At 46.2% G+C, this 26433-nt stretch overlaps 2 protein-coding genes across 12 annotated transcripts in view; one reads left to right on the plus strand and one right to left on the minus strand.

Moving 5' to 3' along the window:
- The window catches only part of LOC147032684 (uncharacterized), a 9731-nt gene extending 2380 nt beyond the window's left edge, over nt 1–7351 (plus strand). The window contains exon 3 of the mRNA XM_085870515.1: nt 5074–7351. Coding sequence (XP_085726641.1) covers nt 5074–6090 — 1017 coding nt within the window. The 3' untranslated portion in view covers nt 6091–7351. The remainder of the gene's footprint in view (nt 1–5073) is intronic.
- Nucleotides 7352–8539: 1188 nt separating this feature from the next.
- The window catches only part of UPF2 (UPF2 regulator of nonsense mediated mRNA decay), a 78196-nt gene continuing 60302 nt past the window's right edge, over nt 8540–26433 (minus strand). For 2 of the 11 annotated variants that reach the window (XM_085870504.1, XM_085870503.1), the window contains exons 19-23: nt 22447–22605; nt 22079–22232; nt 11461–11531; nt 10295–10415; nt 8540–9970 (exon numbers count right to left, since the gene is read on the minus strand). In XM_085870504.1, the coding sequence (XP_085726630.1) occupies nt 9927–9970; nt 10295–10415; nt 11461–11531; nt 22079–22232; nt 22447–22605 (549 nt within the window). In that variant the 3' untranslated portion in view covers nt 8540–9926. Of the gene's footprint in view, nt 9971–10294; nt 10419–11460; nt 11536–22078; nt 22233–22446; nt 22606–26433 lie in introns of those variants that run through there. The other 9 variants (XM_085870514.1, XM_085870512.1, XM_085870511.1 and 6 more) reach the window with 7 other exon arrangements.

A 26433-nucleotide genomic window follows, 5' to 3' on the forward strand; every position in this document is an offset into this window, starting at 1 on the left:
TGAAAAACTCTAAAAATATCAGGTTTAGAACTTTTTTTTTTTACACCCAATCGAACAATTACCCCATGCACGTGAAGCGAAAAGCATGGATAAGCAATTGGATCATGTCCGTCCATCTGTCTCTCTACAACGTCAGTTTATGATCGAGGAACAACTTATTTAAATTAAATGTTATATTTTAAACACAAATCAGAACAAGAATTGGAAAACGAACGTGCAGCAATTGCGGTACTTTGCCTCTGAATTTGGCCTCACCGTGCGTGCGCAGAGGAGCGAGTTTTTTATTTTTTTTTTTTACTCTATCTGCCTGCCTGCCAGTCAAACAGAATCGAAAAACATTCCAAACAGCAAATTTACTGTTTTTAACGTCATAAAGGACACAAACAACAGGCACAAAGAACGAATGTAACTTGTTAAATAAGGTGGTGTAAAAGATACTGCATCAACTGCAGCAAATTCTGAAATGAACTCATTTATAAATACAACTTTTACAATCGTTATTTTAATAACATTGAAGCATATCCTGTACTTGAACACTACTGAACACAAATTGCCTTCTTTGCACGTTCAAAACCTTTCCGTTTAGCAGTACTTGGACATCTACATGAATAAATGCGCGTGTGCGTGCGCGTGTGTCCTCCATCACTCCAAAACCATGAAACCTTGCGGCCTGAAACTTTCCATGCACATGAAGGAAAATCCAAGGGAGTGCACGAATGAAAATTGGGCGTTTGAGTTAATTTAAACACCTCTTTTGAAGATGATTAATGGCCGAATTTAATGAGCCTTTAACAAAGCTCATCCTTGGTCATCTCGCTGGGGTCTTAATGTGCCATGTTTTTTTTGGCCTGCTCAACAATGCCTTACTTGGAACAGGCCACAATAATTTCTTAACAAGTTTTTTTTTGGGTTTTTTTCCCCACTTTCCTCACTCATATCATCAAATGCCTGATCATCATAGCTACGAATCGCTGGATACACTGCAATGCTTATAAATGCCCGGAGACGCCAGTGTTTGTAGCTTTATTTAATTTACGCACATGCCATAACCTCGAGTCGAGAATCTCTTGATCTCAGCTGAATTTCAAAATTTAAACTTCTTTCTTGACTTTGGCAGTAGTTCCGACTGCTGAAAGAAAGTGTTGTCGAATTCGGACATTTCATGACATCCCGGGCATCTCCAGGTGTATGGTATTTATATGATTCATCGGTGATCGCTAATCACTTGCCAAGTTAGCCGTTCCCCGTCAACCATTTCGTTGGAGTGATTGCTCAGGTGCTTAAGCCACTTGGCGAGCACTCAACAATATTCACAATGTCACTGAATATATCGGTCAACTTCAACAAAGTTTAGGGCCCACTCACCTGCCTTTAGCCACGCATCGTCATGCGGTGCATCGGGCGGTCGACTGGCTCACTCAAAATGTGCAATGTTTCTTCAAGCGTTTTGTTGGAGTGCTTCCATGAGTGGTTTAAGCCACTTGGCGAATGCTCTTCAAGCTTCAATAGCGATTCTGTGAGGACATTTCCAGAGTTAGGAAGGCAAAATAAATGAGATGATTACAATGAGTTAAAAATGCTTTCAGTTGTCACAGAGCAATGAATCGTTACATCACAGCAGGATAGCCAAGAGGTATGTATGCTCACTCATAGCTGTCTAGCCTGGGTTCGAATCCCAACCCAGCGATAAACTATCATCCCCATGTGTCACAGGCAGGGTGATGCATCAATGTGTGTGCCATCCCTCGGATGGATGTTAAACTGGACGTCACCTGCTGGAATCACCTCTCCTCACTCTCCTCCCCCCCCCCCTCGGCAATCTCCCCTCTCCTCTCTCTCTCTCACCCCTTCCCCTCTCTCTCTCGCTCATTCCTCTCTCCGTAGTCTCTCTCCCCCACCTCCCCTTCCCTCCTCTCTCTCCCCTCACCTGTACTCTTTCTCTCTCTCACACCCCTCCCCCACTCCCTGCTCTCCCACCTCTCTCCATTTGTTAAAGTGACTGTTAAGGACTGACAGTTTAGTTTTGAATTTAAAACAGCTTCCTCATAGTGTATCATGAATGAATCAGATTAGGAATGAGGCAGCCGGAGGGGTGCAAAGTTGCTGCATGTGTGAGCATGCATGCATGCAGGCAAGCACTTACCAGGTAGATAGTGTGGGTTTTAAATGCTCCCGCCCGGTTTTATACGGAACCCGGTGTTTAAGAAGAAAATGTTGCTGCTTTGGTGCTTTTTTATCGTTTTTACTTCCCTGCCTCTTACGCCACCTTCCCTTCCCCGCCCCTCATGCCCTCTTCCCTTCCCAGCCCCTCACGCTGTCTTCCCTTTCCCGCCCCTCATGCCACCTTCCCTTCCCCTCACGTCGCATTCCCTTCTCCTCACGCCGCCTTCCCTTCCCCTCACGCCACCTTCCCTTCCCCTGCCGCCTTTCCTTCCCCTGCCACCTTCCCTTCCCCTGCCGCCTACCCTTCCCCGCCTCTCATGCCGCCTTCCCTTCCCCTCACACCACCTTTGCTTCCCCTCACGCCGCCTTCCCTTCCCAGCCCCTCACGCCGCCTTCCCTTCCCAGCCCCTCACGCCGCCTTCCCTTCCCAGCCCCTCATGCCACCTTCCCTTCCCAGCCACTCACGCCACCTTCCCTTCCCCTCACTCCACCTTCCCTTACCCTCACGCCGCCTTCCCTTCCCCTCACGCCAACTTCCCTTCCCCTCACGCCACCTTCCCTTCCCCTCACAGCACCTTCCCTTCCCCTCACACCGCCTTCCCTTCCCCTCATGCCACCTTCCCTTCCCCTCATGCCACCTTCCCTTCCCCTCATGCCACCTTCCCTTCCCCTCACGCCGCCTTCCCTTACCCTCACTCCGCCTTCCCTTCCCCTCACGCCGCCTTCCCTTCCCCTCACGCCACCTTCCCTTCCCCTCACAGCACCTTCCCTTACCCTCACGCCATCATCCCTTCCCCTCACGCCACCTTCCCTTCCCCTCACGCCACCTTCCCTTCTCCTCACGCCACCCTCCCTTCCCCTCACAGTACCTTCCCTTCTCCACACACCGCCTTCCCTTCCCCTCACACCGCCTTCCCTTCCCCTCGTGCCACCATCCCTTCCCCTCACAGCACCTTCCCTTCCTCTCACGCTACCTTCCCCTCTTCTCACGCTACCTTCCCCTCTCCTCACGCCTTCTCTCCCCCTCATGCCTTCTCTCTCCCTCACGCCTTCTCTCTCCCTCACGCCTTCCCTTCCCCTCATGGCACCTTCACTTCCCCTCACAGCACCTTCCCTTGCCCTCACTCCGCCTTCCCTTCCCCTCACGCCGCCTTCCCTTTCCTCTCACGCTGCCTTCCCTTCCCCTCACAGCACTTTCCCTTCCCCTCATGCCGCCTTCCCTTCTCCTCACACCGCCTTCCCCTCCCCTCATGCCTTCTCTCTCCCTCACGTCACCTTCCCTTCCCCTCACATCACATCACCTTCCCTTCCCCTCTCCTCATGCCTTCTCTCCCCCTCATGCCTTCTCTCTCCCTCGAACCTTCCCTTCTCTCACGCTGCCTTCCCTTCCCCTCACGCCCACCTTCCCTTCCCCTCACAGCACCTTCCCTTCCCCTCACGCCGCCTTCCCTGCCCCTCACGCCGCCTTCCCTTCCCCTCACAGCACCTTCCCTTCCCCTCATGCCACCTTCCCTTCCCCTCATGCCGCCTTCCCTTCTCCTCACGCCGCCTTCCCCTCCCCTCATGCCTTCTCTCTCCCTCACGTCACCTTCCCTTCCCATCACAGCACCTTCCCTTCCCCTCATGCCACCTTCCCCTCTCCTCATGCCTTCTCTCCCCCTCATGCCTTCTCTCTTCCTCACGCCTTCTCTCTCCCTCACGCCTTCTCTCTCCCTCACGCCTTCCCTTCCCCTCATGCCGCCGTCCCTTCCCCTCACAGCACCTTCCCTTCCCCTCATGCCGCCTTCCCTTCCCCTCATGCCACCTTCCCTTCTCCTCACGCCGCCTTCCCCTCCCCTCACGTCCTCTCTCTCCCTCACGTCTTCTCTCTCTCCCTCACACCTTCCCTTCTCCTCACTTCGCCTTCCGTTCCCATCACAGCACCTTCCCTTCCCCTCACGCCGCCATCCCTTCTCCTCACGCCACCTTCCCCTCCCCTCACGCCTTCTCCCCCCGCTCATGCCTTCTCTCTCCCTCACGCCTTCTCTTCCCCACACACATTTTCTTCCCCTCACACTGCCTTTCCTCCACCTCCCCTCACACTAACCTCCTCAAAAATTCCCTCTCCTTTCCACCCCCGATGGGCATCTCCCGGCGGTTTTTGCGTGCTGTATTAACGTGCTATTTTATTGTACCCCATTTTGTTCAATCCTACACTACCCCCCCCCCCCCCCCACTCCCGACGTCTCCACAAATTTCACTACTATATGCAAGTTGAGAACCCCTCCCCTCACGCTTACCTCTGGCTAACCTCCTTTCCTCCCCACTTCCCTCCTCTCCTCTCTCCCCGATCTTCCTTGCTCCCACCCCTCTCACCCCCCTCCCGGAGTGTATAGCAACATGTGGTGAGACGTTGCTCTCCCCACCCCCTTTCCTCTCTCTTCCCCTTCCCCCACTCCTCCTCTCTCTCTCTCTTCTCTCCCCCTCCCCACCCTCATTTATCCCCCTCCCCTTAACATCCCCACCAGCGACATGACGGGTTGTATTTTCTCATGTTAAATAAGGTGGCATATAAGACTGCTTCAGTATCACTAAACTTCTGGAATTTTTTAAAACCATCTTTAAAATCACTACTTTATTTAAAATTGAAGTTTATACTTGAACACTGTGCGGGGTATAGTGTTCTATGACCTCTCTAGTTACATAAGTAAAACGTAACTGAGTCTGTCAGGGATGAAGTGGCTTAAGCTTTGATAAACTTCTCATTTGAAGGTGTCGAGGGAATCGAGCAGGGTTCAATTCCCATGGCTATTCGGGGTCCCGATTCTTAACTCCCTCCGACAAGGCCTTGTAATCTGATTACATTTTTGGAACGAGTTTGATGAAGGAATCATGTATGAAATGTTCCCCTAAGAGAATGTGTTCTCGTAGGATTCCCAAGTGGAGGATGTAGAAAAGTCGCTGGAAAACGAGTGTCTCGCATTCCTCGAACAAGTCATCGAGCTAATATCGGAGGAAGATTCAGAGCATGAAGGAGTCGAGGAACATATTAGCACCAACCATAGTGCTGCATCAAGTCTGGGACAAAGGCGGAGTGCAGATGGACAGGAGGACCTTGAGGAGGACGTACCTGATGCTACAAAAGCAGAATCTGCTCTTGTTGACCACATTTCAGAGAACTCATATAATTTCGGCCAAGTCAATGAAAGCAGTGAGGGCCACACTGACGAATCATTCATGGGAAACGGTCGTGAAGACCCACAGATGGAATTACATTGGCCCCGCTCAACCTCAACCCCAACGCCAAAGCCCTTTCACTTTCCACGGCCCAGCATTCGCCAAGTAGGAGAGGGGGTTGCATCTCCAATGGGAGTATCTTCACATTCCGAAAAAGCACACCTTCTCGCTGGACATTCCCAGCTGAACCAGGGGCAAGGGAGAGACCAGCAAAATGTACCCCTAAGAGCACGGCATTCAATGAACGGAGGAGACGGACATTCCCGGCCGAAGGGCTGGCGTTGCACGACTGGCATGGTGTGCGGAGAAGGCTCTGTTGACCCTCGACAAGCTAGTCTGGTGCGGCACTGCTCCGTGAGGTTTCCAGCAGGGCCAGGGCAAGACGGGGCACGACTGGAAGCCCTAGCTCGGCTAGGACTATTGCAGAGAAATAGCAGTGGAGGCAACCTGCATAATACTCGTTCACCTGCACGTCATCCTCATCCCAAAGCCAGAACAGCTTCTGTTCCCAACATTCCCACAGAAAGTACTGCACTGCAAACACCCAGAATGAGGGCTGAAGGAGCTGTGGTTGGGGTCATTGATGGAGATCAGAACTATGAGAGAGACCCTGCACGCTCTGTAGGCATGAGGGTCTTATTCTCACCTCAGGATACCAGAGTTGAAGAGCAAAGGGAAGCACTGAGAAGACTTGGACTCCTTAATTCATGATCTGATCTGTGACCTACCATTTCACCCCATGACCATACACCATTCATAGACCTGCAGACAGGAAAGTTGCTCTAATGGTTTTCCTTTTCCAAAACTCGTGTATCCACCACTGCTCGAGTCCCTCACAGCGAGTTTCGTCCCATCTGATACATTACTACAGCACAAGGTATGATGAATAATTCAAATCGGAATTGTTTTCACCAGGACACTTGGTTTTACATTTCACCCAAAATGCCCTCCCCCAACCACATCAGAGCAATGATCATGTGGAGTCATTTGGAGGCTATTTTCAGTCTTGGATAAACAAAGTTCTTGCAATCCAGTAGTACATCTCTTATGAATTAGCATTGGAGCCAGAACTGCTCCAAAACCTGCCCATCTGTAAGGATGGAACCTGTTGGGTAAAGTGAAACAAAATAAGACACAAGCGAGTCCAAACTGCCGTCTACAGTTTGTCAGCCTTCCTCGCGCCATTAGGCGCATAATGTGGTCCGGGCAGTTTCATTGACTCAGCATCACCATCCTGGACGGGTCAGGACAGGATACTCAACTGAGTGTGCAGGAATTTTGCCATGGTGCTGGAAATAGCTCGCCTACTCTTCGCGAAGGACACCATGGAATCTTAAACATCCACAAACTAATGCTGGCAGACAGCACTCCGTTTAACATCCATACGAGGGATGGCGCAAACACATTGATACTTCATTCCACTTGCGAATCGTCGGGGTGGGCAGTGTATAGCTGTGTTGAGATTCTAACTCAGACTCGACAGCTCAGATGCGTGCCCATCACTCTCGGCTATCCTGCCAGCCCTCTATATATTTTGTCTGTAAATATGAGAGTTTTGACCCCTTCCTTCCACCAAATTGGATGTCCAACAATTCCTCCCTCCCAACCCCTTGTTTCTTCAACCTGCTTTTACATTTGCTTCCCTCCTTCATAGATAATTTTCTTCTCTCCAAACCCTCCTCACCCCTCAGTTCTGCATGATAGATAACTTGTGTGAAAATATGACCATTGTACATCACCCCCTTTTGGGTAGTGTCCTATGGTCATGGCCTACTAGTCCTTTCAGGTAGTATCCTATCAGCATGCCATGTGGACATGCCTTTATAATTTAAATTTTTGCCAACAGTTTCCTTGCTTATGTAATATGTAGATAACACTTTGTGAAGTCTGAATTTCTTTGCAATAAATCGGGCAGTGTTGTGTTCTCTATTCTTTTTAAAAAGTGGACATTAAAAATGCTCTTTCTTTGCAATTTATGTTGTTGTTTTTTCTTGCATCACAATTATACTTTAGGATGAGGATACCTTCAAAAGCATTTATCAAGTCATCACAATGTTCACAAACTAAGGTTGTTTCTCCACCTCATCTTGATTCTGAGTCAAATCACAGAAAGAATGTGTTCGTACAGCTATTATTGGACGAGGATATAATTCCGAATTCAGCCAACTAGTTGCATCATTTGTGGTGTGTGTGTGTGTGTGTGTGTGTGTGTGTGTGTGTGTGTGTGTGTGTGTGTGTGTGTGTGTGTGTGTGCCACAGATGTAGAGCCCCCTGTACATTCAAACAGGAATTCGTAACTTATTTGGCTTGCTGGTGATAACTCGATCCTCTCAGTTAAAGATATTGTGGGATCTTCAACGTCCACCACTGGCAGATGGGACATTCAGTTTAATGTCCATCTCAGGAATGGCACACACATTCATGGCTCACCCTGCAGACAAAACACCAGGATCAGAGTTTATAGCTGAGGTCGACATTCAAACCCAGGCTAGACAGCTCAAAGGTGGGTGAGCGTGCTTACCTCCAAACTATCCTAACATCCATGGTGCAGATATTTAAATGAAAGACCAGGATTTATGATTCCACAATAAAGAATAATCTCTCTCTCACATACCATAGTCTTCACAGAGCATCGGTGCCCCCAAATCAGCTTCCTGAACAAGGATTATACTGGGTGGTTTGCCATTGTCTTCTCAACAGTAGCTGGAGCAGGAATTTGTAATTTTACCATGGTGCCAGCAAGAACTCACCTACTCTTCCTGAAGGATACCATGGGGTCTTTAACATCCACCAATTCATATTGGCAAACGGGACGTCCATCCGAGGGAGAGCACACACATTGATGAATCAGCCTGCCTGTGAAACACCAGGATGACAGTTTATAGCTGCGTCCGTATTCAAACCCAGGCTCGTGTGCGTACCTCTATGCCATCCTGCAAGCTCAATAAAGCATAATAGTGTGTGTAAAACAATTTTTAGAGAAATATCGCAGCTTCTCAGGTCTACTGCAACAAAGTGACCAATAAGTTATCTTTGTCCATCCACAACTGGCTTTACTCAACAGTAAGAGCTTCCATTGCCGTTTTACTGCCCAGAAAGCTGGCAATACCAGGAACGCAGGAAACGGTCAGGAATTCAAAGAGGCAAAAAGCAGTTCAACTTGGGTACAGAACGTTCTTTATTCACCGAACAGTTTCCTATTTATCCACGAAACCCGCACTTCGAATGTTGTGCCAAAGAACCCAGGAACACAAAAACGACCAAAGGACATGCCGTTGTGACACTCTTCTCTCACGCCTGTTCCATCTACTAAGCCTCGAAAGTTGGAATACAAGTCCTGTGACATAGACAAGGAAACGGTGGATCCACCTGAAGAGTACATTCCTGCTTCAACTCCCACACCCAAAAGTCCGAGTTTGGGGACAGCGTAAGCGCAGAACCTTCGCACAGATCATCGGGATGTCCAGTCATATGCAGGAATTTTATGTCACAAGCAGTTTCTCGAAAGCAAAACAGCTTTTTGTTTCTCCCTTTTCGTCCTCATTCGCACCTGGCTCACGCTTGTCGAGTTTTCTGCGCCAACCACATTCCTCCTCCACCTCCCCCTTTCTCCAGCACCCTCAACCTTTTGGCAATGTACCACCTATTTGCTCTCTCCCCCGTCTTTATACTCTTATTAACGGGAAAGTCACCAGCTGAGAATAGTTAAACACACCAATCTAGAATGCCCAACTAACTCACTCACTCACCAACACCATACAACTTTTTAGCAAGTAAAAATTAACTTCAAGAAGACTGACTTTGAAAAATCATACGATTAGATCTGCTAGGCACATGTGGGTGATAAAAACAAAATGTTTTGATTCATTTTACTTGCTATTCCATTCAGCAGGCAGTGAGGAGATTCAGTTGAAATGTGAGTGTTTTATACTCCCATAATGGCACCATCAGGTAACTGCTGTGGTGGTGGTGATGGTGGTGGTGGTGTTGACACCAGTATCCATTGAGGTGAGGAATGGCGTTCTAAAACGAGCAATGTTAAATTTCCAAAAGTCATTTTTGTTTGTTTGTTTTCCTTTCATCCTTCACATTTTCACAGCAACGGAGCTTCTCCAAAGGAACGGAACAAAGATCATAAAAGTGCAAAAAAACAACTTTCAGACAGACAAGCAAAGAAATAAGACTAGTCTGTCGATAGTAACCCCAACTAACAACTGAGCAAAGAAAAACGCAATCATTGCCTGCAGATTCAAAGGAATCCTTCCATCAAGCATGATCACAAAGATGACTCGGGTGGTAGGTGAGGCATGATCGTTGCACCGGGTGTGCGGCAGAGAGACTTCCTTGGTCACCAGGACTATCACATCTTCCTTCAGCCGTGGCTGTTCAGCACGAACTCTTCTGGCATCGTTTATGGATGGTGTTCACTTGCTTTGTAGATCATGTCACTCCAGACTTTCACCTCCATTCGACTCGATTCTAGTTCATCCTGTCCTTCACTCTGCCTTTTGAAGCCTCATTTCATGCATCTTGTATTGTTTCATTTATCATCGGAATCCAAACGACGATGCATCTTGTTCTTCACCGACGTCTGAGAGGAGAATGAGAAGGGGTGTCATTAACAAAACTCCAACAACTGCAAGCTGGGGATGATCTTAATGACATTTAAAAAAAACAAACATTTTCACCAACTTGTGTTTAATGCGCATGTTTGAAAAATAACCGGTAATTATATCACCATAAATAGAGCAAACGTCCTTGAAAACAAACAATCATCTCATTTAACTGAAGCAATAGGAAGGAGAATCAGAAAAGGAATTTTGGAACTTCCTGATGAAGAGACCCCCCCAAAACCTGGAAGATTGGGAAAAGCCCCAAAAGAACCCAAATGCGTCCACCACCTCGATTAACTCACCGGCCTCCGGTCTTGAAAATGAGGTCCGTGTTGGGAGCTCCTTTAGGGTGCTGATAGCGTGGGCGACGGTCACGGTTGGTATTTGCTTGTGCTGGGCGCTGAGCCATCGACTGTAGCATCTCTGCTGGTTGCACACACAAAAGGAAGTTACAATATAAAGAAAACTAGGGCTGGAAATTTATAAAGGTGTCAAATGTTTAACAAATTGCAAAAATGAAATGGAAAGAGCGTTCACTCTGAGTCCGGGTGGTCGGTGGTTCAAACCCCGGCCGAATCATCCCAAAGACGTAAAAAATGTTACGTGTTGTGTCCTCATTTGATGTTCCACATTTAAAAGGTTAAGAGCACAGACAATCCCCATAGGTTGGCATCCATGGTAGGAGGAGGAAATTGCTCTTTCGGAAATACCCCTCTGAGTGCGGTGAGAAAAGCGGTGCCATTGTTATGACGTCACTGGTACCTAGAGTATCCTGGGAAGTGTTGGCACTCCCTCCAAGGTCAGTGGCTGCGTTTGTCTCGTCAGTATGTCCATGTGTGTGTGGCAGCTCCAAACCTATATATATATATATGTATATATATATATATATATATATATATATATATATATATATATATATATATATGTATATATATATATATGTATATATATATATATATATATATATATATATATTTATATATATATATATATATATATATATATTTATATATATATATATATATATATATATATATATATATATATATATATATATATATATATATATATATATATATATACACACATACACACACATACATTTATACATTCCGAACCCGGAATGGAGGCGCTTCCACCAACACGTGCACACGCAGGCAAAATGGCAGGCGCTTCACTTGTAGCAGGGCACACACACACGCCACGCAATCCACAATCAGCTTTTCACACATGAAAGCTCCAAATGTACCAGCCTTCCTCTTTCAGAGGTGTCACCTTCCTCGTGTGGTCCTCACACTGAACTCATGTGTGTGTGTTCTGCCGAACCAGATGGGAGCCTTCCACAATCCCCCTGTGCAATTCACCAGCCATCTCAGCGCCTTCGATCACTCCCCCCTCTCCTCCCATGCAGTAGGAACCTCCCACGCCCTCTGCAATGTCCTCCGCCTCCGGGGCGTGGCCTGCTCACCCCCAAACCCAGGAAGGTGGAGCTTCTCCTGTTTGTTGTCGTTTCAGGGACGTGTTCCCCAGCTTTACTGCCTGCCTTGCAATATAAAACAAACATAGGGAAAAATCACAGAGGACAATCACATACTGGGGAACTTATTTTTACTCCCAAAGCTATGTGGTGACACAAGCTCACATATTCCCTAACTGAGTTACATGGAGATGCTTCTACTCGTCCATGGACCAAGCAACTCTACACAATGTTAGACCTCCTTATTAAATCATTCCACCTACACCCAAAACCAGAACGATGTGTGTGTGTGTGTGTGTGTGTATATATATATATATATATATATATATATATATATATATATATATATATATATATATATATATATATATATATAGTATATACAGTATATACAGTATATACAGTAGGGAGAACAAGTATTTGATACACTGCCGATTTTGCAGGTTTTCCCACTTACAAAGCACGTAGAGGTCTGTAATTTTTATCATAGGTACACTTCAACTGTGAAAGACGGAATCTAAAACAAAAATCCTGAAAATCACATTGTATGATTTTTAAATAATTAATTTGCATTTTATTGCATGAAATAAGTATTTGATACATCAGAAAAATAGAACTTAATATTTGGTACAGAAACCTTTGTTTGCAATTACAGAGATCAGACGTTTCCTAAAGTTCTTAACCAGGTTTGCACAGGCTGCAGCAGGGATTTTGGCCCACTCCTCCATACAGATCTTCTCCAGATCCTTCAGGTTTCGGGGCTGTCGCTGGGCAACACAGACTTTCAGCTCCCTCCAAAGATTTTTTATTGGGTTCAGGTCTGGAGACTGGCTGGGCCACTCCAGGACCTTGAGATGCTTCTTATGGAGCCACTCCTTAGTTGCCCTGGCTGTGTGTTTCGGGTCGTTGTCATGCTGGAAGACCCAGCCACGCCCCATCTTCAATGCTCTTGTTGAGGGAAGGAGGTTGTTGGCAAAGATCTCGCGATACATGGCCCCATCCATCCTCCCCTCAATACGGTGCAGTCGTCCTGTCCCCATTGCAGAAAAGCATCCCCAAGGAATGATGTTTCCACCTCCATGCTTCACGGTTGGGATGGTGTTCTTGGGGTTGTACTCATCCTTCTTCTTCCTCCAAACACGGCAAGTGGAGTTTAAACCAAAAAGCTCGATTTTGGTCTCATCAGTCCACATGATCTTCTCCCATTCCTCCTTTGGATCATCCAGATGGTCATTGGCAAACTTCAGACAGGCCTGAACATGCGCTGGCTTGAGCAGAGGGACCTTGCATGCGCTGCAGGATTTTAATCCATGACGGCGTAGTGTGTTACTTATGGTTTTCTTTGATATTGTGGTCCCAGCTCTCTTCAGGTCATTGACCAGGTCCTGCCGTGTCGTTCTGGGCTGATCCCTCACCTTTCTCATGATCATTGAGGCTCCACGAGGTGAGATCTTGCATGGAGCCCCAGACCAAGGGAGATTGACTTATCTTGAACTTCTTCCATTTTCTAATAATTGCGCCAACAGTTGTTGCCTTCTCACCAAGCTGCTTGCCTATTGTCCTGTCACCCATCCCAACCTTGTGCAAGTCTACAATTTTGTCCCTGATGTCCGAAGACAGCTCTCTGGTCTTGCCCATTGTGGAGAGGTTGGAGTCTGATTGATTGAGTGTGGACAGCTGTCTTTTTTGCAGATAACGAGTTCAAACAGGTGCAGTTAATACAGGTAATGAGTGGAGAATGGGAGGGCTTCTTAAAGACAAAACTAACAGGTCTGTGAGAGCTGGAATTCTTACTGGTTGGTAGGTGATCAAATACTTATTTCATGCAATAAAATGCAAATTAATTATTTAAAAATCATACAATGTGATTTTCAGGATTTTTGTTTTAGATTCCATCTTTCACAGTTGAAGTGTACCTATGATAAAAATTACAGACCTCTACGTACTTTGTAAGTGGGAAAACCTGCAAAATCGGCAGTGTATCAAATACTTGTTCTCCCCACTGTACGTGCAGATAGTCCCCTTCCTTTTGTTTAGCGGGACAACAAGGGAGTGCGTTGCGATTATCTAATAGCGAGGGTTGCTTCAATCATTTTTCTTCTTCACTCATCCCCACTCTTCTTCTTTTCTGATTATTCCTGAGGTAAATCAGCCACGTGCACCTTGGAGGCTAGCGCGTGTGGCGCCGCGGTGGGAAAACTGCAGCGTGTGCGGAGCTGCGGTGGGGAAACTGCAGCGAGTCATGTGGTGTGCAAGTTGGCGCTGGACAATTGACTCGAGCTTCCGATGGTCTGGGGAGAATTGCCGATTGCATTAAAAAGGCATGCAAATAAATACCTCTTAAGAGGCTGCACGAATGGTGTTTTCACGGCTCGGGAAACACGGCCAGCACGATACCCATGCTGCAAGAGACGCGTACAGAGGCCAATAAAGCCGACTCCATGCCATGTTGGGCAGGATACGAGTGTGCGGGTAGAAGCGGTTTGTTCTTTTTTAACCTCAATACCCGACACATATTGGTGTTCGCCCCACGCACACGCTAGCGGAGTCGTGTGAGCGCGAGCACTGGCCACGTGCATAATGGCGGAACTGCGCACACTGTATGGAATGTGCTTGAAAACAGACATACGCTGCTCGTGAAACGTGCATGGATTTATCCATGGCAATGTATCTTCGGTCCTCGCTAGCAGCGGTGGATCCTCCACGGATGGTGAACGTCTTCTCGTCTCTGCGGCCAGCGAGTCTGCGATCGAGCCAGGGAATGTACAGTGCGGGCCACGTTGGCGCGTGTGGAACGAACGCGTTGATCGGCACTGGTCGGATGCCCGAGTGGGCGTGCGGGACCCTCGACCGCTCGCCCGTGGATTTTTGCAGGATGATTTACGTGCCAATTTCAGTGTGGGCGATTCATGTCATCTCGTGGGGTCGGAGCGCAATATTGCCGCTGTTTGGGGTGGCCTTGCCGGAAACGAAATGAGGCGGTTTCCGGCCCAAGCTGGCAGGCCACGTGAGGGGTCGGGGCCAATCGGAGCGTCCGATTCGGGTGATGATGTTTGAATTCGGCATGGCCCCTCCCCCCGAGCTGCGGGCCCAATAGAGGTTGGGCAGTCCCTCTTGCCGGGTCGGTCTGTGGTTTCCTGCTTCTCGTCTCTGCCTCCTCGTCTCCGTCCACGCCTCGTCGACACCGCCACGACCTGCCTCCTGCTCCTCGACTCCGCCTCCGCCCACTGCTCCACCCTCGCCCACTGGACTCCGCCCCTTCTCCACCAGCACAGTCTCCACACTTGCTGCTTAGGCCAGAGGCAATGCGCCCACTGTCGGGTACTGCACCCTGGATAATCCCCCCCCCCCGAAACGTCATGCTATTGGGCGCACAAGTACCTAGATCATAGCCTCAAACCACCCCCCCCCTTCCCGGTTGCAAAACTCTCTCTTCATCGGATTGTGTGTGTGTGTGTGTGTGTGTGTGTGTGTGTGTGTGTGTGTGTGTGTGTGTGTGTGCGCGCGCGCGCGCGCGCGCGTGCTGACGCCTGTCTGCTCAAGTAAGACTGTAGAAGATTGTTATCATTGTTATTGTTATTATTTTCGCGTGAAGTCTGCTCTGTGTCCCCTTTTGTAAGTTTTCCGTTTATTGTAGCACCACGCTTCTTTCTATCTCTGCGCAACACACCCCAATAAATCTTCACTGTGCCACATAGCTTTTCTCCTCGCCTGCTTGTAAATAAATTATTATTATTAGGAATGTTCCCAGCTCGTCTTTGTGTTTTCTTCCATTGATCCAGCATGGTCCGAATCCAAGTTTAGCCGGGACTTTGTTCCCAACGATCCGTTCCTTTTAATTTTGGTGGCCATTTTGGTTTTTCGTGGCCATCTTGCATTTGAGGTGAAATCCTGGATGCCCTCCAAGCTAATAACAAAGTACATAGGTTTGGAATGGCGGAACCACTGAGAAAACTTTGACAGGAAAACCTAAGAGGTAGTTTGAATATAATTAAAATGATTTTGACGGCCATTTTGGCGGCTATCTTGGACTTGAGGTCAAATCCTGGGTGACCCTCTAGCTAATTTTAAAGGCTATAGGTCCAGTATGCCGGAACTGCTGAGAAAAATTTGACAGGAAAAACTAAAATAGCTCCGCAAAGCTGACGTAACCCCTCAGCCCATGCATTGTAAAAGGAAGCAGTGATATCACGATGATGCAGTCAGTTAGAGCATGTTGGACGTCATATCGAAAATCAATCGGACTTCAAGATGGCTACCCTGGCGGCTCGTGAAAATCGCAGCGCGCCCATTTTCGAAAGGAACCTTCCTCTACTCAACTGCAACACACACACTGTAAAAATGCATTGAATCGGACAAGCCAAGCCATTCTCGAAATTGACGAAAACCAATTTCAAGACGAATGCCGTGGCGGCCACACTGAAAAGCGCAGCGCGCCCATTTTTGAAAGGAACCTTCCTCTACTCAACCCCAACACACTCTGCAAAAATGGATTTAATCGGACAAGGCGTTCTCCTCGAAATCGACGGAAACCAATTTCAAGATGGCTGCCATGGAGGCCACATTGAAAATCGCAGTGTGCCCATTTTCGAAGGAAACCTTACTCTACTCAACCCCAACACACCCTGCAAAAATGGATTTAATCGCACAAGGCATTCTCGAAATCGACGGAAACCAAAAGTTGACACGCCCAGACGGATGGACGCCCGGACAACGCCTGTGACGACAATACCCCGTTTTCAGCCCAATTCGGGCTGAGGGGTAATGAGGCAGTATAAACCTAATTATTTTAATTTTGGCAGCCATTTTGATTTTTGGTGGCCATCTTGGATTTTAGGCCAAATCCTGGGTGGCTCCCAAGCTAATCTCAAAGGATATATGGTCAGGATGACAGAACCACTGAAAAAACCTTGACAGGAAACACTACGAGGCAGGATAAATCTCCTAAAGGTAATTTTGGCGGCAATTTTGGATTTTGGCCGCCATCTTGAACTTGAGGCAAAATTCTGGGTGGCCCCCAAGCTAATATCAAATTGTATGGGTTCAGGATGATGAATCCACTGAGAAAACCTTGACTGGAAAAAAAAAAATGTTAGTTTTGCCTTGGGTTTGCCCTGTCTAGACAGACAGACACAGAGACAGAGACAGAGACACAGAGACACAGACAGAGAGACAGAGACAGAGAGACAGAGAGCACACAAGAGCAGAGAGGGCAGAGAGAGCAATATCGGAGAAAAGGTTGTAGAAAACAGACCACCAACTTTCCTGCAAAGTGAAAGGCTTCGGCCTTGTTGCAGGAGATTCTGATAATGGTGAGGGGCTTAAATTCCACAGAATCCAGGAAAGACAGATGTGATACTGGGACACCAGCCCATAGGGGAGAGCAGTACTCCATTGAGCTACAGGCAAAAGCCTTTCACACAATAAGCCACTGAATTTAGTTGTGGACAGACATCCCCCAGAATACAAAAGTGGTTAACTTGGCGATAATTTACACTGATAATTTAGCCCCCCACCCATGACGATGAATTTTTTTTTTTTTACCACCCAAACCATTCTGGTGTGTACCATGAGTACAACTACTCGTTTTCAACTCATTCCCTCCAGCGGTTGAACAAGCACACAATCAAACATACTCACAGACATGAGAGGATGATGATGATTTTCATATCTGGCTGCTATATAAAACCAGATGTGACAGAACAATAAACTCACTCGTATTTTGGTTCACCGATTCAAAAGTTCTCATCACTCAAAATGGATCGTTTTGTCATAGCTCGCTATTGTGTGCAGCCTGTGACTGCTGGTTGTATCATTTTCTTGGGGCGTGCTTGTGCCGCTGATGCAGTGCCCTCGATTACCAGTGCATTGGTACTCATTCTGCCGACCTCGGAAGGATGACAGGCTGAGTCAACCTCACTTAGTGTTAGTTCAGCGACTGACAGTGGCTCAAACTCAAGACCCTAAGATCTTAAGCCAGCCACCTTAATAGTTATGCCAACTCCAAGCTTGTTTTGTACTTATTGACTGAAATAAATACTTTTGTTCAATCGATATCATTGGAAAAGTGAACGTCCAGAACGGAGTGCTGATGCGATAGTTGGTCGACGACTTCCATTTTGTACTGCAAGCGAATAAGTCATCGTTTAATCCCATTCCGGCTGTGCACAGCATGAGATCGAGACCGTTTTCACCTTTTTCTTTATATTTATATTGCACGAGCAAATACAACCTGTCACTTCGCTGATGGGGACAATAAAGGGAGGTGGGGGGGGGGAGAAAGAGGGAGGGAGAGAGAGGGAGAGAAGAGGCAGATGTAGGTTGAGAGGGGGAGGGGAGGTATAGAGGATGAAGAAGGGGGAGCTGTGAAGGGGGAGGGGAGAGCGAGAAAGGGGGGAAGGTGGGGAGAGAGACACCTCACCAAACGTTTAATTCATGCACCCTCCTCCCGCAGTGAAGAGCAAGAGAAAGAGAGAAAGAGACCGAGAAAAAACACACACACACACACACACACACACACACACACACACACACACACACACACACACACACACACACACACACACACACACACACACACACACAGTTCTGTAATGGTAATACAGCTTCGATATGTACACACACATAAAATACATAAAAACGACAAACACAAAGATTTACCATTAAACTGACTTCTTTGAAAGAGGAATTCAAGTGGGTAATTAGCAAAATTGAATTGAAAAATATATCAAAGCATAGAACACAAAATGTCAATCTCTGCTCTATGCCTTCAAAACCAGATCATGGCAAACACGTGGTCGGATGGACCTTGTTTTTTATATTTGTATCTATGTCAAAGTGAGGGGAATTATATTAAAAGAAGATTGCACGAAAGTTAAAACAAAGCGATATCCTGTAAAAATATAATTGCACATTTTCAGCCGATGTGAGACATCCCGAGGCACAAACCGGATGGCACTGCAGGGCCCAACACAGGCGGAAATGTAGTCTATTCAATCCATGTTCCATTGAGAGCACGGCAGCTTTTACCGAAACGAACAACCAAGCAGCTTGGAGAGCGCTCGACAAGTGGCTTAAACACTTAAAGAGCAAGTTGCGGGTCACCAAACATGTTCTGAAAATTTATCAATATGATTATATGTGCATTAAATAGTTTGATGCAAACTATTGTGGTTGCCTAACTATTGGGAAAATTAATGAAATTTAACTCCAAAGTTGTTATTTCTCGAGGCTGTTGAAAAAAAACAGCCGCGTGCCATATATGGATGGTGACGTCACGTTCTCCAAAACAAAGCGGAAGCTCATTCTTTCATTGAAGAAGTGTCCAGTTGAGCGGGCCATTCTTTCGCTTTTTTTGAGCTTGCAACTGTCTATATTATCCTTTTTTTTATTTTGAATTGTTGCAGAACAAAGTTATTTGGATATTTATACATCATGCCTCGTATGTGTGTCGTCATGTTTTGCAAAAATGGCTGGAAAACGGGTAATCGCTCCCACCGATTCCCGAAGGAATGAAACATTCGCTGGCAGTGGATAAGATTTGTACAAACAAAACGGGCGAATTTTCCCTGCCTATTAAACCTTTAAACAATATCTTTGTGGAAAAAGCGCTGTGGCCTAACATCTAGTCAAGGCGCCCAAGGCCCTGTGCACCATCGAACATAAACCTTTTCAAATATCAGAATTTTACAAACTTCACAACTACCGAGTGTTAAGCATACTAAGTGACTGCAAAAACCGAAAACAGAATTTGAATTGACTTTAAAACGAACCCGCAACGTCGATCGAAGCAAAAATCTCAATTCACCACAGGAATTCACGGCATTATTTAAAATTATTTTGTCAAAGTCATAAAACCGTAATATTCAGCCATCCACGAACAATCTTTACATAATCCGACAGCTTAACAAGTCAGGCATGTGATGATAACCTTTAATGGGATGAAAAATGATTTTTAAACCTCATCTTTGTGGAAAAAGCGCCGCGGCCTAGATCTAGCCAAGGCGCCCTCAACTTGAAACATTCATAACTCGACGAATAAAAGCTCAAATTGCACCAAACTTACCTTATTCTTGCGAGCTCACATTCCCTGTTAGTGGGTGAACAATCCAACGCTTGGCGAATTCTGCTTCGCAATGATAGGAAGAGCCGACATCGAAGGATCAAAAAGCGATGTCACTATTGACGCTTGGCCGCCACAAGCCAGTTATCCCTGTGGTAACTTTTCTGACACCTCTTGCTTAAAACCCAAAAAGTCAAAAGGATCGCGAGGCCACGCTTTCACGGTTTGTATTCGAACTGAAAATCAAGATCAAGCGAGCTTTCGCCCTTCTGCTCCACGGGAGGTTTCCGTCCTCCCTGAGCTGGCAGTCAGTCCTGCCACTTGCACACGAAATAGGCCGTTTTCTTGCACTTGCAAGTGGCTCAAATTTATATGGCTCAGGGCCAGAAACTCCATAATATAAATTCCCATCATCCTCCGACTCGCCCTCGGCAATATCGGAATGAAAACACTCAATTTCATTGCCGCTGAAATCACTCTCTGATTCGCATCTAGCCATTGTTTACACGCTGTTTCCGAATGTTCACGAAGTTTTAGGAGAACGTGACGTCATAGCATCTTCAGTAACTTCTGGACTGTTTTTCGATCACTGACAAAAGTTTTGACTTAAAAGTTAATTTTAGCATATTTTAAGTTTCAAATGTAAGAAAATAATTGCCCAACGATTAATTAATTATTAATGTGCTTTCAACCTTCGAATCACGCGAAGTCATCAGCGACCCAAAACCTGATCTTTAAGCAAGTACTCAAATGAAACGGTTAATCAGAAACGACGCGTTTCGCACACAATTAGCACAACATTAAACATACACCTCCCGGAGATGCCCAAAATGTCAAATATGTTCGAATTGGACAAATGAACATGTTTCTAGGAGTAGGAACTGCTTGTAAGTTTGATTCTGGAGCTTAAATCTTGTAATTCTTCTTAGTTTAAGAGATACTCGTGGTGATAGCATTTGTGGAAATGAAGTATAGCAATGAACGCTGACGTCTCCAGGTGTTTATAAGCATTGCAATATACCCAGCAATCCGTAGCTTTGATCAACAGGAATTCAATAATATGAGTGAGGAAAGTGGAAAAAAAAAACTTCATCGTTAAGAAATCGTTGCAGCCTGTTCCAGGTTAAGACATGGTTGAGCACACCAAAAACATGGCGGCTTCAGACCCCAGAGAGGTGACTGAGGAAACGCTTTCAGACCCAACAGAGTGGTGGCTGAAGATCGCCTGATGAAGGATATAATTAAATAAGGTTGTTAATTATCTTCAAAAGGGGTGTCTTTATTAACCCACCCAATTTTCACTCTTTGCATGCATACTAAGAAAACTCCAAGAAAGTGCAAGTTTCAGGCTGCTAGGTTTTATGGTTTTGGAGTTATGGAGGACACACACACACACACACACACACACACACACACACACACACACACACACACACACACACACACACACACACACACACACACACACACACACACACACACACGGTCACGCATTGTGAAAGGGCTAGAGCAGAACGAAATGGAACAAGATGGAAAGGGGGAAACACCGACAGCAGAGTAGAAGTGAGAGCGAGATCAAGGGGGAGGAGGAAAATAACACATGAGGATGAACAAGCTGCACACAAGCTGAATGAAATACAGCAAGAAGAGGAAGGGGAATGTGGGGATGAAACAGAAATCTAACAAGAAAACTGACAACTAAAGACAAAAAGAGGTGAGGTGGGGGGGGGAGGGGGGGATGGTGGAGGAAGAAATCACAATAACCAGGAAAAGGAGAGTGCTTGGGAATGGGGTGATTTGGGGTAGAAGACATCATGAGTATGGATGGAGGTTATGGTGAACAGCTGTCCTGATGTTACAATATTATATCACTTGCATGGTTTCATCTCCCTCTCATTATTGTGAAGCTATGATCACACTGCAGTGATAACAATTTCTGCAGTACTCATGGAATTAATGATTGTGTGACTAGCTCCGCTTGCTGGTCTATTGCCTTCTGTGCACAGCATGTTTGAGCATGGCCCAGCACGGATTCATTTGTGGTGCAAAGAAGGCTATTGACATTCCCTCTGAAGGAGGTACGAAACAGAAATGGCGTTTTTAATCGCATTGGATGCGATAGAGCTCAGATTGGACAATGAAAAGCCCAACACTTTACCACAATTAACTTTGCTTTTTCTTCGATATCCTCAACAAGCAGTGTCACAGCTCACTGTGTGCGAATCATGCTCACCGAGATAAGGATGCATTGGCAACAGCATTGCAATTACCAATCAGCTGATGGGCTAAATAAGTCTTCACCAGCAGCAGATCGTCACCATTACCAGGAAGTTAATTTATATGCAACAAAGCCCACCAACAGAATGGTACTTACAACATAAGCCTTCATCCATGATGAACAGTCACTTTAGCGTGTTGGCTAAAAATGAGAAGATTTGAAAGCATGCCATGAAGTGAAGAGACAGAAAAAGCAAAGGTTGAGGAAACCGTGAAAATGCAAACTCTCGAGACAAAGACGCAAAGTGACGTAAAGACCAAAATAAGTACCATTGGTCGTACCCTGGTAATCCTCCTGCTCCTGGCGCTCGTTAATATCCAACGTAAGCCTCTTCATTCGCAGGCGCTCCTCTTGCTCTGCCTGCTGCTGGTTCCAGCGGCTTGCAGCAAGTCGGGATGTCATTGGAACATGTACGGTCTTTAACTGCGGAATGGAAATGGCAAATGGGAGAAGGTAGAATCCAGAACAACGGTAAAGCATTAAAAATAAAAAATAAAAAAAATTGAGGAAAAAGTGACAGTAAAAGATGCAGAAAATCTTAAAAAGGAGTTGTGGAAGGAGGAAGGTCAAAATGAAGAGCAAAAGATATGACGGGAGTTTGAGATAAAATGTCAGCTGTGCCTGTGAGACAAATAACCTGCTGTTTGTTTCCCTTGCGAGTTAGCATGACAAACTGCATCATGTCCCCATCCACCTCTGTGCTCATCTCTGCCTCTGCTTTCTTCAGATGACTCTTGAGACTCACGGGAATGGGAACGTCCAGTTGGTGAACCTTCACGGCCTCGCTCCCACGCTGCTGCATGCCACATTAAGACAGCACAGGGCAACAGCAGGCAAGAAAAATATTTGTTATGAAATCTTGCAAAAAAGAACTGAGGCCCAAAATGAGGTCAGCTCTACCCAAGATGCTGGTTGCCCCTTGTGAGTCAGTAATACCTCATCTCTACGATAAAATTGGCAGCCTGCCTAAATTGTGTTGAGATGCCCCACTTCGCAATCAGTACCTTTTTTGCACGTAGTGTCGAGGCTCGTGGAGGAGCGAGAATACAAAACGGATCAGAGTGTAACAAAATGAAAAGAACAGTAAAAAGAGGACTGGCGGGGGGCGGGGGGGGTTTGGGGGGCACACCAACAGCAATGTGTGAACAAGATGGATATGGATACAGCCACAAACTTTCATTCACAGAAGTGGAGAAGAAAAAATAGAAACCCACAAAAAAGGTGGGCTTGGAGAGGTGGCTTGGGGGGGGGGGGGTGGTTAATGGGGGTAGAAAAGGTCATGATTATGGATGGCAGATGACCTGAGAATATCAAAGTTAAGGATGGGGTACTTGCACACTGGATCGAGGCCTGCCTGCGATACATCAGAACGCCATCGTCTGTCAATCAGACACACTCAAACCATATCACGTGCAGACTTTATAACCCTTCACACAAAACTAATGCAGGAATGCCTTTAAGTTTGACATTGTAAATGTAGGCTGTATGATGACCTCTGCCTCACAGTTGTATATTGGTAATGGGACGTTGAGACTCTGTGCTCTTCATTCTTGTCAGCATATAAACCAGTCTCAGAGACAAGGCACTGGAGTAACTTATGGGCCATGTACATATTACATCTGCAAAAACCAATTTAGGGGACGTAAAATGAGAAAAATAAAATTGAAAAAACAGAATGTGGATGGAAAAAAAAAAACAGATCAAAGAAGTGTGCTTTGGATGGGAGGGAAACTGAGAATGAGGATGGGAGGAGAAAGAGCCAATTAACAAACTGACAAGTTATGGTCATCATGAGTGTCTACAATCCAAGGCTATGAGCAGGAATGAAGGATATTGATTGGTAATGTGTTCATTCATTAATTCACTTTGCTTCTCCCCCTAAAGCTTCTTCTTTTGGCATTTCACGTGTTTACAAACCTACCAAGGAAGAGCTCCGAATCCTCCTCTTGTTCCGGCTCACCACAATGCATATCCCTTTTGCCATGGGATTCCTGACCTTATCAATTCATCATTGTTGATGCATAAGAATCAGCACTGGGTAAGGTAAGTGGGTTAGGTTGGGGGGGGGGGGAGAGTGAACCTACAATTCCTCCAAAAACATGGACCAACTTCTATCCTCTCATCTCAACTCTCTCTTCCTCATATGCGGAGATTTCAATTGACATCATGCTAGTTGGCTGGGTGTGGGTACCTCTCTCACCTGCCATGCACTTCAGCAAAGGACCTCTGCGACTCGTTGGGACTGACACAATCTGTAAACTTCCCGACCTAAATCTCAACCAATGGTATCCATCTCTTCTGGATCTGATTTTGACCAATTTCCCTGAAAATATCTGCTGTTATTCTTCCGCTCCAATCAGTTCATCTGACGACATGCTTGTCAAAGTAGACATCTCCTGGCTGTTATCAGAGAACCACCTCACCGCCGTCAAGTCTGGCATTTCACTCAGGCTGACTGGCGGGGTCTTCAAGGAGCAATCACCCTTCTAGACTGGTCTCCCATCTCTAGTTTCTCCGACATCAACTCGTCCTGGGAATTCTTTCACAGAAACTTGCTCTTTCTCATGCATAGATTTATCCTATCTTGTCTTCAGTTGTCCTACCCTTCCTCCTGCGGTACACTGAAGCTTGTGGCGAGGCAGTTGTCCTGAAAAAACTGCCCTTCGCGTCATGGAAGAATAATCCAACTTAAGGCAATCTCAGTTACTTCCACAAAGCTCAGAACAAGTACTGTATGTGTCTACTCTCAGGAGAGCCAGAAAACAACATCTTTTAAAGCTCAAGTCTGAACTTTCAAACCTCTCTCCCTCCTCAAAATCCTGGTGGCATCTAATCAAATCTGTTTCTGGTGTATGTTCCCCCTCCATCCCCTCCCTTACCTCAAAGGGCCGCAAAAGCCATCGCATTCTGTATCCACCTTTCCCAGTTGCACCCAGCTGTTCCCGGACTCTGTGTCCTTAAGCCGCTGTCACACCTTGACGTTTTAGCCAGCGTATGGCAACATATCAAAATGTATGTAAAACGCTGGCGTACGCTGAACTATTGATGTTTTTTTTTTTAATTTTTGGGCGTATAATAACGTGTTGCACGTATGCATAACGTATTAGTAACGTACACAGAACGCTTTAATCACATATAGATAACTTATACCAACGAATGCTGAGCGTGTTGCCCAACGATAGTCTAACTTATGCATAGTGCGGCAGCGTATCGCCGACGATGACGTGGTGTAGGCTATTAATAGGCTGCGGCTCGACGATTCAAATCATAACCGCACTAGACATCGAAGTGTGAAGCCGCTGTCACACCTTGACGTTTTAGCCAGCATATGCCGACGTATGAAAAATTTAACCAACCAAGCTGGCACATGTCGAATACGTTATGGGTAAGTTTTGTATACGTTGAGAGCACGCTGGCATACGTCATTTTATGCCGAGTACATCGAGAAATTTTCAGCATGTTGAAAATTTCTCGACGTATGACACACATTCCGCATACGCTGGCATAAGTTGTAGGCACGCTACGCGATCGTTGACACAGGTCGACATACGTTACTTGTACGTTACTCATAAGTCGAAACATGTCAAGGTAATGGTTTGCGTCAGTGTTCCAGACTCCCTGGTTTTTTTTTTTTCCTCGGTATGACGGTTATGATTTAAATCGTTGAGCAGCAGCCTTTTAATTATATTATATTGTAACCGCACTAGAAATCGAAGTGTCAACATCACCCTCATACCAAAGAAAAAAAAAATTTAAACCAGGGAGTCTGGAACACTAACGCTAACCATTACATTGACGAGTTTCGATTTATGAGTACCTTACAAGTAACGTGTCTCAAAGATCGCGTAACGTGCCTGCAACACGTTACTCATCGGTTAGAAATAAGTTTCGGGTACGCTAAACATTACCTCGACGTGTTTCGACTTATGAGTAACTTACAAGTAACGTGTGTCGACGTGTGTCAACGATCGCGTAACGTGCCTACAACTTATGGCCAGCATTATGCGGAACGTGTGAGTCATACGCTGGCATACGTATGACTAGTACGATATCTGCTTGGAAATCAACAAACATTACTGCTTTGCACAAAAAAGGTGCAAAAACAGATCCCTGCAACTACACACCAATCGGCCTTCTCCAAATCATCAGCAAGGTTACAGAATCCATAATCGCTTCAGACATTAAATGCTTCCTCTTCTCCAATGGCTTGATTTCCAATCATCAATTTGGATTCAGACCAGGTCACTCGACCCTGGATATGCTGCTTCTGCTCTCCCAACAATGGATGGAGATCCTCAATGCCAGACATGAAATCAGAGCCATCTCCCTAGACATATCGTGTGCTTTCCATACGGTCTGGCACCCTGCCCTGCTCACCAAACTCTCATCTCCACTCATGGTGTCCAAGGACATCTCCACTTGTGGCTCACAGACTTCCTCTCCTGTCGCAGCCAATGTGTGGCCCTAAATGGAGTTCTCTCATCCCCTCTTCCTGAACAGGCTGGAGTTCCTCAAGGCAGTGTTCTGGGCCCCATTCTTTTTCTGGTTTTCATCAATGAGCTATCTATCTATCTATCTATCTATCTATCTATCTCTCTCTCTCTCTCTCTCTCTCTCTCTCTCT

The sequence above is a fragment of the Eptatretus burgeri genome, chromosome 2 (assembly GCF_056783735.1).
Source record: "Eptatretus burgeri isolate ZD-2024b chromosome 2, Ebu_testis_v1, whole genome shotgun sequence".
Classification (NCBI taxonomy): Eukaryota; Metazoa; Chordata; class Myxini; order Myxiniformes; family Myxinidae; genus Eptatretus; species Eptatretus burgeri.